Here is a 16,379-nt window from a genome sequence, read left to right as displayed (position 1 = left end):
AGTGGTAATTAGCAGTGCGGATGAGAATCCAGGACTTGGATGATATAGAAATCTTACCAGGAAACTGCAGCATCTCTGCATCTTTCTTACTCCGCTTCTGATTTTTCTTCCTGCTTCCTCCTCCTGCTCCCCCTCCCCTCTACATAGGTTTGTTTGTAGCGTTTCTGTATTTCTTTCTCTCCCTGTTTCCTCCTTCTGCTCCCCCCCTTTCCTCTCCATAGACTTGTATGGACAGACAGTGAAGAGACACACCACCACTTTCTGCAGTCCGTCAATTCTGCTCTATAACCAGGAATAGATTTTGCTTGACAACAGGGGGTGGAGAGCAGATTACAGGAAGGGAGATGCCTAGTGGCAGTAACGTCACACAGAATTTGCAACATTCCCGACACATACAGGAGCTGTCACAGCTCCTACAGCGGGGACCGATCGCTGTGTCCCCGCTGATTAACCCCTTAAAAGCCGCGTTCAATAGAGATCGCAGCTTTTTAGGGGTTAAGCTGCCATCGCTACACGATAGCGGCCGGCAATGGTGACTATGGCAACCGGACACCAAACAATGGCGTCCGGCTATGCCATCGACGGAAGCCTAGTGGGTCCTGACAAAGTCAGGACCCACTATGCTTGCTGTCAGTGAGTAGCTGACAGTTCTAATACACTGCACTACGCATGTAGTGCAGTGTATTAGAATAGCGATCAGGGCCTCCTGCCCTCAAGTCCCCTAATGGGACAAAGTAATAAAGTAAAAAAAAAGTAAAAAAAAGATGTGTAAAAATAAGAAAATAAAAGTTTTAAAAGTGTTAAAAGTAAAAATCCCCCTTTTTACCTTATCAGTCCTTTATTATTAATAAAAATATATGTACAAACAAATAAACGATACATAATTGGTATCGCCGTATCCGTAACGGCCTGAACGAAAAAAATATTTCGTTATTTATCCCGCACGGTGAACGCCGTAAAAGAAAATAATAATAAACCGTACCACAATCACAATTGTTTGGTCACTTCAACTCCCAAAAAATGGAATAAAAAGAGATCAAAAAGTCGCATGTGCCTAAAAATGGTACTGATCGAAACTACAGTTCATTACGCAAAAAATAAGTCCTCGCACGGCTTTATTGATGGAAAAATAAAAAAGTTCTGGCTCTTAGAATAAGGTAACACAAAAAGTGAATGATTTTTTACAAAACTTATTTTATTGTGCAAACGCCATAAAGACATAAAAAAAACTCTCTAAACATATGGTATTGCCGTAATCGTATCGCCCCGCAGAATAAAGTGAATATGTCATTTATAGCGCACCGTGAACGCTGTAAAAAAAATAGAATAAAAAAATAATAGTAGAATTGCTGTTTTTTAGTCACCACGCCACCTCAAAATAGAATAAAAACTGATCAAAAAGCCGCAAGAAAACTACAATGAATTCCTCAAGGGGTCTAGTTTCCAAAATGGGGTCACTTTTGGGGGTTTCCACTGTTTTGGCACCATAAGACCTCTTCAAACCGGACATGGTGCCTAATAAAAAAGAGGCCTCAAAATCCACTGGGTGCTCCTTTGCTTCGGAGGCCGGTGCTTCAGTCCATTACCACACTAGGGTCACATGTGGGATATTTCTCAAAACTACAGAATCTGGGCAATACGTATTAAGTTGTGTTTCTCTGATAAAACCTCTTGTGTTATAAAAATAATTGACAAATCTCAAAGGATGGGCAATCTGCCAACTCAAAATGGGTATAAGAGGAGGCAACCTAGATGAAGCTCTTTTAAAAAGGGAAAGTCAGTGGATATTTCAGATGAACTCAGTTAGTCCAAATGGCCTAAATGAGAGTTTTAATTTTGGTTGTTTTCTGTGAATACAAACTTTACATCAAAGGAGACACCCTAAAAATTGCTATAAATTTATAATAAAAAAGAAAAATCTTTGTGGCCCATAACCTAGAATAATTGATCCTATCTGGCATTCCAGCACAAGCACGTGAGGAATAAAAAACGCAATAATTTAATATGATAAATAATTAGCCTCTAACTCTCCTTTCCTCTAAATAATTTCAACTATTTGAATACTACTTATGAAAGTCACTCTAGTACAAAAATAAAAACATAAAACAACAGACAGTCTATAATTGGAAAAACAATTTAAAGTGGAGAATAAAATTGGGGATATGTATGTGAACATGTATCAATATATATACTTCAGACATTAAAATAAATATAAATTAGATAGGGAGTGATGAGTATGATCAATCTATTATTCATGTATTTATTATTTGATAATAATATAAAAATTCTTTTCTTTTCACTTTATCTGATCAGGCATGGTGCAAAACAAAAACAAAAATCTAACATTTCAAAGATTCACATATGTATAAGCAACTTATTAATTAAAACAAATATAAGAAACTATGAGTAATACTTAATATCAAATTAAAACTCTTCTAGGAATTGATCTTTCTGTAAATAAATAATACTGAGCCTTTTGACAGATACTTGGAAATTAATCCACCTGTCATCCACACACTGTAAGGGTATGTACACACGAGGGCGTCCGAAACGGCTGAAATTACGGGGATGTTTCAGCCTGAAAACATCCCCGTAATTTCAGCCGTAACGGCATGTGCAGGCGCTTGAACGCCGCGTCCATTACAGACGTAATTGGCGCTGCTATTCATTGGAGTCAATGAATAACGGCTCCAATTACGGCCAAAGAAGTGACAGGTCACTTCTTTGACGCGGGTGTCTATTTACGCGCCGTCATTTGACAGCGGTGAGTAAATATACGCCTCGTGTGAACAGACAAACGTCTGCCCATTGCTTTCAATGGGCAGATGTTTGTCAGCGCTATTGAGGCGCTATTTTCGGACGTAATTCGGGGCAAAAACGCACGAATTACGTCCGTAATTAGTGCGTGTGAACATACCCTAATACTTAAAACAACCTCATTGGCCCCCTTAGCTGTCAATCAGCACTTACCATATATAAGGGCGTCAGAACCGGCGGGTTACACCCCAAGAGGAAGCCGGAATGCCGGCGAAACGCGCGTCGGGTGTTTAGTCCAAATTTAGCAACCAATGTTTAAGGTCCTAACTCTACCTAATGCTACCTATAACATTAATCAATAGTCGGCAACGACTTGTATGTATAAACGCTGCTCCCTGGAAGAGAGCGGTGCCTGCATTTTGTCATACGCTGCTGGGTTGAATCCCTGACAGCGTTCTCTGAATTAGCAAATCGATACATACAGGCTGTTCAGCCACTTTATTACACCACGCTGCTGGGTTGAATCCCTGACAGCGTTCTCTGAATCAGCAAATCGATATATACAGGCTGTTCAGCCACTTTATTACACCACGCTGCTATTCACTGTTTCTTCCGTGATGACGGTGAGAACAGACAGCAAGCACCTAATTAATAGGGCACCTTACATAGTGCACTGCCATCTTCAAATAGACGAGCTGCATCGCTGCTGATCCTATTTGCGAGGATCAGCGTTGTATGCCATTCACACTGCTGCTGCTGACGGTCTCCCACATACTACGGTGGTAACTGACAGCAAGCACCTAAGAATCAGGGCTTTCAGTAGTGCTTATTTCACATAAGTCACTACATCGCTGTTTAAACAACCAAAAATTCCAGCACGACAATTACAACGCTGCTGACCCCAATAGTGAGGATTATAGGTGTGCTCCATCTATAAAGGTGGAACACACAGGCTATCTAGCCAAAATACCTTAATGTGCTGCTGCCTACGACTTCCCACGAACACAAGGTGAAAACTGACAGCAAGCACTTAAGAATTGGGGCATTTTTTGTGGCGCTTATTCATACAGGTTACCGCATCACTGTTCAGCAACTACAATTTAAATGCTCAAACTCTAGCACAATATCCTATCGTGCTTCTGCCTATTATATTTGGTATTTATACCAAAAAATCTTGAGACGCTGCAATAGTGTTTATTGATTAACAATTAATGCTGATATATTCAGTATATACAAGAGAACCTCAACAAATAGATACAATGCCTATTAACTAACATTGAATGCTGATACACTCAGTGCATTCATGAGAATCTCAAGAAATTGATACAATGTTTACTAACTGACAACATTTATGATACACTCGGTGCACATAAGAGAATTTTAAGAAACTGATACAGTGTCCACTGACTAGCAGCAAATGCTGATTTATTCAGTGCACACAATATTGCACACTTGGAATAAAGATCATTATACTACTGTTATCAGATGTCTACTCAGCCCATCACAGAGCACAATTCAAAATAATTAATTTATCAATTTCAGCAAAAGATCTGAATATGGTTTTTGTATGACAATAGCATTGGATGGTTAACTATTAATAGGCAAATTTTGCTCTCATAGTGCAGGATAAGGGGTCACCTGCATTGCAATTTATTCTGACCTACATTGGACATTTGTAAAAATTTTAATAATTTTAAAACTAATTAGTCAATAAAGTTTATTATTTTTATTATTCTCAATTTCACATAGGAACCACAACTCTTTCCCTTTCTCCCTACTTCCTAAATAAAATCAGTATAAATTGGTGATATACATCTTTGTGGTTCCCAAAACTCACTTTATATAAAATTAAAAAAAGTGAGGGTATTTGCAAAATCCCTATTTTTGACTAATAAAAAAGAGGCCTCAAAATCCACTAGGTGCTCCTTTGATTCGGAGGCCGGTGCTTCAGTCCATTACCGCACTAGGGCCACATGTGGGATATTTCTCAAAACTGCAGAATCTGGGCAATACGTATTAAGTTGCGTTTCTCTGATAAAACCTCTTGTGTTATAAAAAAAATGGTATAAAGAGGATTTTCTGAGAAAAAAAAAATGTAAATTTCACCTCTACTTTGCTCTAAATTTCTGTGAAACACCTAAAGGGTTCATAAACTTTCTAAATGCTGTTGTGAATACTTTGAGGGGTCTAGTTTCTAAAATGGGGTGTTTGATAGGGGTTTCTAATATATGGGCCCCTCAAAGCAACTTCAGAACTGAACTAGAACCTAAAAAAATAAATAAATTAGGCAATACTTCGCTTCTTACATTATACTGATAATGAGCCGTGCCCACCCAGAGATGACCCCAGTTTTGACCGTTTGTATAAACGGAGACCCCTATTAGACTTTTTCAGTGCCCGGTTTTCCCAAGCATACACCCCCGAGAATTGTATTTCTCTTGATGAGTCCTTGGTACATTTTAAAGGGAGGGTTCAATTCCGCGAGTACCTGCCGGGTAAGAGGGCAAGGTATGGCGTGAAGATATATAAGCTGTGTGAGAGTGCATCAGGGTATACCTACAAATTTGGGATATATGAAGGGAAGGACACCGGTGCTCAGTCCCCAGAATGCCCCCCCCCTTACTGGGAGTTAATGCAAAAATTGCGTGGGATTTGGTGCACCCACTGCTGGACCAGGGTCACCACCTCTACCTGGATAATTTTTATACCAGCGTCCCACTCTTCAACTGCCTCGCTTCCAAAAGTCCTGCGGCATGCGGCACTGCTAGAAGAAATCTGAGAGGCTTCCCTAAGACTCTGCTTGGGCAAACACTCAGAAGGGGTGAGAGCAGGGCAAAATCTAGCAGCAACATATTGTGTGTCAAGTACAAGGACAAGAGAGATGTCACACCAGTACCCATGTACCAATACGAGGTACCAGTACAGAGACGCCCAAAACAGACTGCATCCTGGACTACAATAGGTACATGGGAGGGGTGGACTTGTCAGATCAAGTCCTGAAGCCCTGCAGCGCCATGCGGTGTGGTATAAGAAGCTGGCCGTGCACATCATACTTATGGCTTTGTACAATGTGTACGTGCTACGTCGATGTGCAGGCCAGAGGGGAACTTTCCTGGAATTTCAAGAGGTGATTATCAAGAACCTAATCTTTAGGGACCAAGAAGGGGGGGGGGGGCACCCAGTACTTCTGGAAGCGAGGCCACACGCATCGTACCAGGGCAACACTTTCCAGGAGAAGTTCCCCAAACTGGCAAGAAGGGAAAAAGTCAAAAGAGGTGCAAAGTCTGATATAAGAGCGGGATAAGGGAGGACACAATATATCAATGTGACACATGTCCCGAAAAGCCAGAGCTCTGTATGAAAGAGTGTTTTCAAATTTATCATACATCCCTTGGTTTATAATTTACCCCAATTTTACTTACCCTGATGCACTCCGCACAGCTTATCCCCCCTCGTCTTTCCCCTCTGGGCCCTGCTGTGTGCCCAGGCAGCTGATAACAGCCACATGTAGGGTATTGCCGTACCCAGTTGAACCCACATTACAGTTTATGGGGTGTATGTCTCCGGTCAAAATGCTCACTACACCTCTAGATGAATGCCTTAAGGGTGTCGTTTTTAAAACGGGGTCACTTCTTGCGGGTTTCAACTGTACTGGTACCTCAGGGGCTTCTGCATACATGACTTCGCACCAGAAAATCCCCAGTAGGCCAAATGGTGGTCCTTTCCTTCTGAGCCCTCCTATGGGCCCAAACCGCAGTTTATCACCACAAATGGGGTATTGCGGCACTCAGAACAAATTGCGCAACAGAATGGGGTATTTTGTTTCTTGCGAAAATAAGAAATTTTCAGCCAAAACGACATATTATTGTAAAACATTAATTTTGTTTTAATTCCCAGCCCAATTCAAATAAGTTCTGTGAAAAAACTATGGGGTCAAAATGGTCACAACACCCATAAATGAATTCCTTGAGGGGTGTAGTTTCCAAAATGGGGTCACTTCTGGTGGGTTTCCAGTGCTTTGATACCTCTGGGGCTCTGCAAATGCGACATGGCACCTGAAAACCAAACCAGCAAAATCTGCACTCCAAAGAACACACAGCACTCCTTCCCTTCTGAGGCCTCACATGGGCCCAAACGGCATTTTATCGCCACAAATAGGGTATTGCTGCACTCAGGACAAATTGGGCAACAAAATGGAGTATTTTGTTCCCTGTGAAAATAAGAAATTTTGATAAAAAATGACATCTTATTGGAAAAAATGAAATTTTTTTCATTTCACAGCCCAATTCAAATCGGTGCTGTGAAAAAACTGTGCAGTCAAAATTGTAACAACAACAATATTTGAATTCCTTGAGGGGTGCAGTTTCCAAAATGGGGTCACATATGGTGGGTTTCCTTTGCTTTGATACCTCTGGGGCTCTGCAAATGCGACATGGCACCCGAAAACCAATCCATCTAATCTGGACTCCAACAAACACATAGCGCTCCCTTCCTTCTGAGCCCTCCTATGGGCCCAAACGGCAGTTTATCACCACAAATGGGGTATTGCCGCATTTTGTTCCCTGTGAAAATAAGAAATTTTGATCACAAATTACATTTTATTGGAAAAAATGACATTTTTTTAATTTCACAGCCCAATTCAAATAGGTGCTGTGAAAAAACTGTGCGGTCAAAATGGTAACAACAACCATAAATTAATTCCTTGAGGGGTGTAGTTTCCAAAATGGGGTCACTATTGGGGGATTCCTACTGTTTTGGCACCTCAACACCTTTTCAAACCTGGCATGCTGCCTAAAATATATTCTAATAAAAAAGAGGCCTCAAAATGCACTAGGTGCTTCTTTGCTTCTGGGGCTTGTGTTTTATTCCACGAGCGCAGTAGGGCCACATGTGGGACATTTCTAAAAACTGCAGAATCTGGACAATACATATTTAGCAGTGTTTCTCTGGTAAAACCTTCTCTGTTACAGAAAAAAAATTGAATAAAATGTAAATTCAGCAAGAAAAATGAAATTTGCAAATTTCACCTCCACTTAGCTTTAATTCCTGTGAAATGCCTGAAGGGTTAAAAAACTTTCTAAATGCTGTTTTAAATACTTTGAGGGGTCTAGTTTTTAAAATGGGGTGTTTTATCAGGGTTTCTAATACATAGGCCTCTCAAAGCCACTTCAGAACTGAAGAGGTACCTTAAAAAAAAGGCTTTTGAAGTTTTCTTAAAAATATGAGAAATTGCTGTGTATGTTCTAAGCATTGTAACATCCAAGAAAAATAAAAGAATGTTCAAAAAACGATGCCAATCTAAAGTAGACATATGGGAACTAGTAACTATTTTGGGTGGTATAACCGTCTGTTTTACAAGCAGATGCATTTAAATTCTGAAAAATGCTATTTTTTCTAAATTTTCCCTAAATTTTGCAATTTTTCACCAATAAACACTGAATATATCGACCAAATTTTACCATGAACATGAAGCCCAATGTGTCACAAGAAAACAATTTCAGAATCGCTTGGATAGGTTTAAGCAGTCCGACGTTATTACCACATAAAGTGAAATATGTCAGATTTGAAAAATGGGCTCTGAGCCTTAAGGCCAAAACTAGGCTGCGTCCTTAAGGGGTTAAAGCCCAAGGGGCGTGTTTTTACTTTAGACCAAGTGGGCATAGTACAGAGGAGTGTATGATGCTGACCAATCAGCGTCATGCACTCCTCTCCGTTCATTTAGACAGCGCATAGGGATCCTTTTAGATCAGTATGTGCTGTCTTATACTAACACATTATCAATACCAAAGTGTTTAGACAGTGAATAGACATTCCACGGGATGTCTATTCACAATCTCTGCACTTCGTTACTGTTTCTATGGTAGTTACAGCAGAGGAAGCGTAATCTCGCGAGATTACGCTGTAGATGACAGGTTACAACGAGATTACGCTTCCTCTGCTGTAACTACCACAGACAGAGTAACGAAGTGCAGAGATTGTGAATAAAATTGGAATGTCTATTCACCGTCTAAACACTTCAGTATCGTTATATAGTATAAGACAGCACATAGCGATCTAAAAGGATCCCTATGCGCTGTGTAAATGAATGGAGAGGAGTGCATGACGCTGATTGGTCACTGATTGGTCAGCGTCATACACTCCCCTGTACAACGCCCACTTGGTCTAAAGTAAATTAGATTTTTTTCAGTTTAAAAACACAAGTATTTTTTTATGTTGCCGCATTCCAAGAGCCATAACTTTTTTCAGCTGTATGTGGGATTTTTTTTTTTATGCAGGATGAAATGTAGTTTTCATTTGTACTATTTTTGGGTTCCTGGGACTTATCGGTTAACTATTTTTTGGGTGAATAGCATGCCCTAACAGCAGGCCTACAGAACAGACAGCCTTGGGGTCCATTCTAGGTCCCCAGGACTGACTTCCACCAGTCTCCAATAGCATCACCAGGATTTCAGTGACGCGATCAAAGAGAGGTGTCCCCGTTGAGCATGCCACGGTCACAGACCGATCAAAAGTTTTAAACAGATCCCAGCCTATTCAAAGGGTTTCTCGATCCCAGCCATATTCAGGAGGCTGCTCTAAGTACAGGAACTTTTAGTAACAGCTCCGGCTTAGAAAATAAGCGCTCATTGGAGTGCTCATAAACCTTTCCTACACCAATGCCAAAAGACGTCACTGAACACACAAGACCTGCACCGCCCATCATCAAAAGACAGTAGGCGGTCGGGAAAGGGTTAATTCCCAGGCAGTCATTGGGCATAATTGTGTTTGCCCAAATAAGCAGGGGTCATTTAATGGATCCTGAACTGTCTATTCATATACAATATGGGCAATGGCTCAGGCTATGTTCACACCTGGGCTATGATATTCTCTTGGGGTTTCCGGCAGTGGCGTAGCTATAGGGTTCGCAACTGTCGCAGTTGCCACACAGCACTGACATCAGGATGCAAATACAGTTCAATTTAATGCTGGAGCCTTGCTCCAACATTCACTGTGCCGCGAGCGGCTCGGCGCAGGCAGGCGCGATATAGTGACGTCATCACACCTGTCTGCGCCGAGTCACTCACAGCACAGTGTAGAGGAGGAGAAGGATCCTCCATCCGTCATGGGAATGGGGATAGGTATGTAATTATGTTAATGTTTTTCTATTAAGTACGTACATATGAGGGCATTATACTGGGTATGGGAGGGGGGGCATTATACTGGGTATGGGAGGGGGGCTCATATGGTAGCTGCTGAGTGGGCATTATGCTATATGGGGGCATTATACTGTATAGGACAGCTAAGAAGAGCATTATACTGTATGGGACAGCTATAGGGGGCATTATACTGTATGGACAGCTATAGGGGGCATTATAATGTATGGGGCATTATTCTATATGGGGGCATTATACGGTGTGGGGCAGCTTTAGGGGGCATTATACTGTATGGGGCATTATACTGTATGGGGGCATTATACTGTATGTGGCAGCTATGGAGGGCATTATACTGTATGGTGGGTATTATACTGTATGGGGCAGCTATGGGGGCATTATACTGTGTGGGTGGCATTATATTGTATGGGACAGCTATGGGGGGCTTTATACTGTATGGGGGAATTATACTGTATGTTGTAGCTATGGGGGCACTATACTGTATGGGGGTATTATACTGTATGTGGCAGCTATGGAGAGCATTATACTGTATGGCTGGCTTTATACTGTATGGGACAGCTATGGGGGGCATTATACTGTATGGGACAGCTATGGGGGCATTATACTGTATGAGGGCATTATACTGTATGTGGCAGCTATGGGGGGCATTATACTGTATGGGACATTATAGTGTATGGGGCAGCTATGGGAGCATTATACTGTATGGGACATTATAGTGTATGGCGCAGCTATCACAGCTATGGGGGGTATGGGGGCATTATAATGTATGGTGGCATTATACTGTATAGGGGCATTATATTGTATGGAGTGCATTATACTGTATGGGGCAGCTATGGGTGGCAATATACTGTGGGGCAGCTATGGGGGGCATTATACTGTGGGGGCAGCTCTGGGGGGGCATTATACTGTTTGGGAGCATCTATGTGGGCATTATACTGTGTGGGGGCAGCTATGGGGGGCATTATACTGTGTGTGGGCAGCTATGGAGGGCATTATACTGTGTGGGGGCAGCTATGGGGCATTATACTGTTGGGTCAGCTATGGGGAGTATTATACTGTGGAGGCATTCATGGGGTCTGTCGGGTAAGGCGGCTGGGCATAGCTGTGCGGCAGGGGTCTGGTGATGGGGAGGGGTAGGGGGCCCAAGCTGAATTTTTGTACCAGGGCCCATGGTAAAATGGAAGCTCTGATGTAAGTTTGAGCAAAGCCAAGTTCTCTCGCACCCGTTCTTCTCTCCAGTGTACATCACAATCAATATTGATAATGCCGTACAAGAGCTAAGGGTGAGAATCAGAATACTTTTCTTTGAGCATTTTAAAATCTAGAAAATTTGATAATTCGCACTGGTCAGGTCTCGTTAATGGTGTGACTATTATAAATATGTGTGACATGTTAGGACTAGTATCATGCAGACTGATCTATAATTGTTTGTACTATGCATTTACTACAAGCAGTTAACTAATGCAATAAATCCTTTTATTTTTCTCTATTTTGTTTTAAAGTTTCCCTCCTGCTGCTGTGGAAAGATTAATTTAATCCACATTGTATCTATAGAGATGACCATTTCTGCTTTAAATGTTCCTTTGTTAGACTGCTTTACTTATAAATGACTATTACAGAGAGAGTAACAGAAAAATCTGCGGTATTCAGGATTGTAGTACTGGATGAAATTAGTTTTCATTCTACATTTAGTGTGGGTTCACATCGGTTGGCGGTTGGTAGTGTGCCGCGCGGTCAAAAACTGCACACGTTTTTCCATGAACTGCCACGATTTTGCGACGCAGTTATTAACCACATAATTTATACAGGTGAAGAACATATTTTTAACATGTTTACATAGACTCAAGAAAAGTTGCAAATTTGCACTTCAGTTGTGCTACAGTTTTAGGGCTTACTCACATGAACGTGGGGAAACGGCCGTTTTCACGTCCAAGTTTCACCCGTGCGGGTTCCATTTTCCCGGATCCCCATAGACTTGAGTCTACGGAGGATCCGTGAAAACAGAAGATAATAGGACATGTTCTATTTTTCAACGGACCCTTCACACGGTCCGTTGGAACAACGGCTGTGTGAACGGCCCCATTGAAATACATGCATCCGTGTGCTGTCCGTCGTTTTAATGGCCGTCACATGCATGTATTCAACGTTCATGTGAATAAGCCCTTATTGTGTGACTCGTACTGCACAACTCTCTTAGGTCTGTCTGTAGATCGCAGTATGGTAGTGTATATTCTCCAGTTATATTAGTCTATAGGGGCACAATAAATTGCTGATGCTCCCTCTAAATATTGGTTTTGTCAAACTATACACAGTATTTCAGCAATAATAAATGTAATAAATTGTTCTTCTGAATAATCCTCCCTTTTCCATGTTTTAGGAATCCCTGTGGCCCTGTTTGTTTGGGTTTATCCTGATTCCTGCAGCAATACAAGTTGTGACTTTGCCATTTTTTCCAGAAAGTCCACGATACCTTTTACTAGAAAAGCAAGATACGAAGAAAGCTGAAAAAGGTACGTCACCGAAAGATATAGTGCTAATGTGATGTTTCAGAGACATGTAGATACGTAGGATTTATCTACTTGTGCTGTCATGGAAACTGTTTTTAGAAGTAACAAGTACACGTTATTTTTCACTTCACAATCAAAATGCACAAAAACTTAAAGGGGTAGCCCTGGATCAAAAAAATACAGGTCAAATGGCATTAAATAATAACAGTCTTTACCTTTTAATTTCCCTGCTTGTTTGACCACTGGCCTCAGTGGTGGCTGTAGCGGTCATGTGTATTGACATGACATCATCGCTATAGCTCAGTACGTAAACAACAATGAGGAGCAGCAGCACTGGAGTAGCAGGGAATTTAAAAGGCTAGTAATGCTTCTTTTTACATTTTATGTCATTTACCCCTCCTTGGCCTGTTTTTCTTGATCCCGGACAACCCCTTTAAATTGTATCATTTTCAAAAACTTTGGAGGCAACATCACAATGGATTCCTCTTATCCTAACCATGAATAGAGCCATTTCTTGGACTTCCTCTTGTCTATGGTAAAAAGGTGTGAAATTAAAATGGTTTTCCGGGAGTAAAACATTGATGACCTATGTTTTGGATAGTCTATTATCGCTTGATTAGAAGGGGTCTGACATCTGGTGCTTGAATGGGGCTAAGCTGCAATACCACACGTGTACAAGTGATGATCACAGTATCAGACCCTGATCGTACATTGATGGCCTACCCTGGAAAAACCCCTTTAAGGGGAATGTATCATCAAAAAATTTCATATTGTATAAATCATGTTTTATTACACAGTTACATAGGTTGAAAAAAAGTCACAGGTCCATCAATTTCAGTCTCGATCAATTCCATGATACCTTTCTAAACCTTTTTTATTTTTTGGTTGTGTTATTTAAAAAATGTCTTGAAATATTCCAATATTTTATACTGGCCACTAGAGCATACAAAATAAGCTGACACTTCTTGTTTTCTGCAGTTCACTTGTCAGCTTTGCCGCGTAGACTGTGACAGGGTCAGCAGAGGGAGAAGGATTTCATGACAGCACTATTGTACTGCTGGAGGCCTAGATAAGAGAGGATAGCAACACTATACACTATATATATACAACTCATGTACTTTATATAACATGTAATTGTTGCTACAGGGATTCTCCCTAGTACAATCAGCAGAATACAGACGCTGTCAATTGAAAGAGAAGAGGGCTCTTGCACAACTGCCATCCCAATAACCCAACTGCTTTCTACAGAACACCGTAAATAGTGAATGTTAGCGGATGAAAAACTGTATGTGCAACCTGTGCCGCTGGCCAGGGGCTCTGCAGGCAGAGGAGCCACTGCTGCCTTAATAAAATAATAGTGCTCCCTACTGCTACCCTAAAAAATAAAATAGTACTCCCTACTGTCTTTTAGATCACATGTAAGGGATTACGCTCATTTCCATCTATGCCTCACAATCACTAGTGGACTCGCACGACAGTGAGGACTTTTCTGGAGAGCTATGAATATGGTAGACTACGGCCAGCAACTGTTGTCATCAAGGGCTCCATGTACTCTTGCACAGAGGCCCTGTGTTGACGATGTATGTCTGCCGCCGGTGACTGTAAACTGCTGACAGCAACTAACACAGAAGATAAAAGTTATCTTTTTCCCCCATGGGAGTTCTCCCCTTATTGGTTGAAGCAACATTATGTGACTATTTTTTCTTGCTAAACTACACAAGATTCTCGTCACTCCAAGAAACGGTATAATTAATCATTCTGTTGTGGATGAGGGAGCTAATAAGAAATGTTTAGAAATGATACATGCCCAACCAACACACTGTAAGACAGGCACATGTATCCTCACTGGCTTTCATTCATCTTCTGTCCATTAGAAGTTTAGAACATTTTAAATGCTTATAGAGAGGAAGTAAAAATTTATGATAATAACAAATTAAACAGCAACACAGAGGTTCACTCTGCTCATCTGATGAAAAATAGAGAAGCACTTTCTCCTAATCTATAACAAAAGCCTTTCCCTTCAAAGCTCAGTCATTTGTACTGTAGACCTCTCCTTCCTAATTCGCTAACAGACAGTTGTTATTATTGTCTGCCATGTTACAGATACAGTGGAGCTGCAGCCCAGTCATGGTCACTGTTTCTACAAGCCTGTTAGCTCACATTACACTTGCAACTTGGAGCAGAGAGAACAGACATATACAGGAGCAGTGTGCTTTTGGTTCTCTGTCAGAAACAACAGGACAACCAGCTAGGTCTAGTGTTACGCCAGCAGTGGGTTCCGCTCCTGTCGGCGGTCCCTGGCACCAGGTCTCATACCTTTCCTGCCGGTGGCCCGGTCCTGCTGGCCGCTAGCGTCTGCTGTCTTCCCCTGCTTGCAACTGTATAACTCCTAGTGCACACGTGCTCCAACCGTCTCCTAAAAGGCCAGCGTGCACAATTAAAAAACTCATCAACTAATCCCTATTTGTTCTTGGACTATTTAAGGCACCTCCACAATCCACCTGGTGCCTCAGCAACATTGGAGCAATCTAGTTGTGTCCTGCAAAGGTTCCCGTTTACATCTGATTCCAGTCCGCTACCAGCCTGTATTCAGCTATCCACTACCAGCCTGTATCCAGCTCTCTGTTATCAGCCTGTATCCAGCTATCCGCTACCAGCCTGTATCTAGCTCTCTGTTATTAGCCTGTATCCGGCTATCCACTAGCAGCCTGCATCCAGCTACTTGCTACTGTCTGTGTCTGGTTATATCCTGCCAGCCGCTACACTCAGCGGTGAAATAGCCCAGTGGTCCATAACCCGTTGGTCGTAACATGAAGGAGTTACTTTTAGAAAGTTGCTTATTTTTGCTTTCAGGAAGCAAATGAACAATAAAAAAAAAAGTCAGTGCAAAAGTGTTCACAGCCTTACAAGTCTGAAACTATATGGATACTCATGGAATTTAGCTTGCCAGTCTAAAGAGTGTGTATCCTTCCTGATTTATGGTGCCTACTGCAATCTCCATCTGTCATTTCTACCAACCTCACTGATAATTTGCATTGTAGGACTCTCTCTCTCTCTATGATTGATGAAACCAAAACCATTTGTCTTCTCTTCTCTTTCACTTGACATTGATAAGCAGATAAAGTAAAAAAAAAAGCCATACTTGGGAAGCCATATTTTTGATTAAGAATACGTTTTGACAAGGATTAATATGGCCCTTGGCTTTCTCATCTGCTGGAAGTAGTGCAATTATTTCTGTAATTACTAACTCCGAACAGATATCTCCTTTAGGTAAATGTACTTTTTTTTTTCAGGATCTTTGTGGTTTTTGCCCTGTGTTATTCATGTTTTGCAATTATTTACATGTCATTCATATGTTTACATAATGTTTTCTTAATGAATGTTTTTTTGTGTATTTGCATAGATTAATATAGTTTATGATGTGCACATTTGCTCGATTGTCTGTGTAATTAGTCTTCTATATAGCTGTAAATGATCTTGAGGTCTATAAAACAAATAGCCAGAAGTTTACAGTCTTAGATTGGATAGAGTTGTGTTGTCTGAGGGCTGCAGGTTTTGATTGAGCAACATTATTCTCGATAAATGGGTTTAGCAGTAAAGTCAGACTGCGGTTGTATTATTAATACATCTGATCTTGGCATTTTCTGATATAAGGCTCTATGAGTTTTCATTAAGCCCCAGCATAAGCCTGTGTCCCAACATGGGAGAATTAACATTGAAACCCAGGACTCGGTGGTCATCTACTCTTTAAAGAAAAGGAATATTCTTGAAGATAACAAAGACCAAATTTTGGTCAGCGCTTATAAAAATTGGAAGGTAGGTACTGGGGCCCGGGGGACGAGAGTTTGTTCCTCTTACAGTGTTCAGGACATTTCAGGAGGGAGGAGAAAGCAATGTGTGAGCAGCCAAACTCTGAACAAGCGTGACGGTGCTAAAATGATTATAGCGGTTAGCATTGAGTTGG

General features: G+C 41.3%; 1 protein-coding gene across 1 annotated transcript in view; it reads left to right on the top strand.

Annotated features, from left to right (window-relative positions):
* Positions 1–16,379, top strand: part of SLC2A9 (solute carrier family 2 member 9) — a 311,872-nt gene that overhangs the window by 79,400 nt on the left and 216,093 nt on the right. Inside the window, exon 7 of the mRNA XM_075849107.1 lies at positions 12,286–12,418. Coding sequence (XP_075705222.1) covers positions 12,286–12,418 — 133 coding nt within the window. The remainder of the gene's footprint in view (positions 1–12,285; positions 12,419–16,379) is intronic.

The sequence above is a fragment of the Rhinoderma darwinii genome, chromosome 1 (assembly GCF_050947455.1).
Source record: "Rhinoderma darwinii isolate aRhiDar2 chromosome 1, aRhiDar2.hap1, whole genome shotgun sequence".
Lineage (NCBI taxonomy): Eukaryota > Metazoa > Chordata > Amphibia > Anura > Rhinodermatidae > Rhinoderma > Rhinoderma darwinii.
Note: the sequence above shows the minus strand (reverse complement) of the source record. Positions and strands in the feature narration are given on the sequence as shown.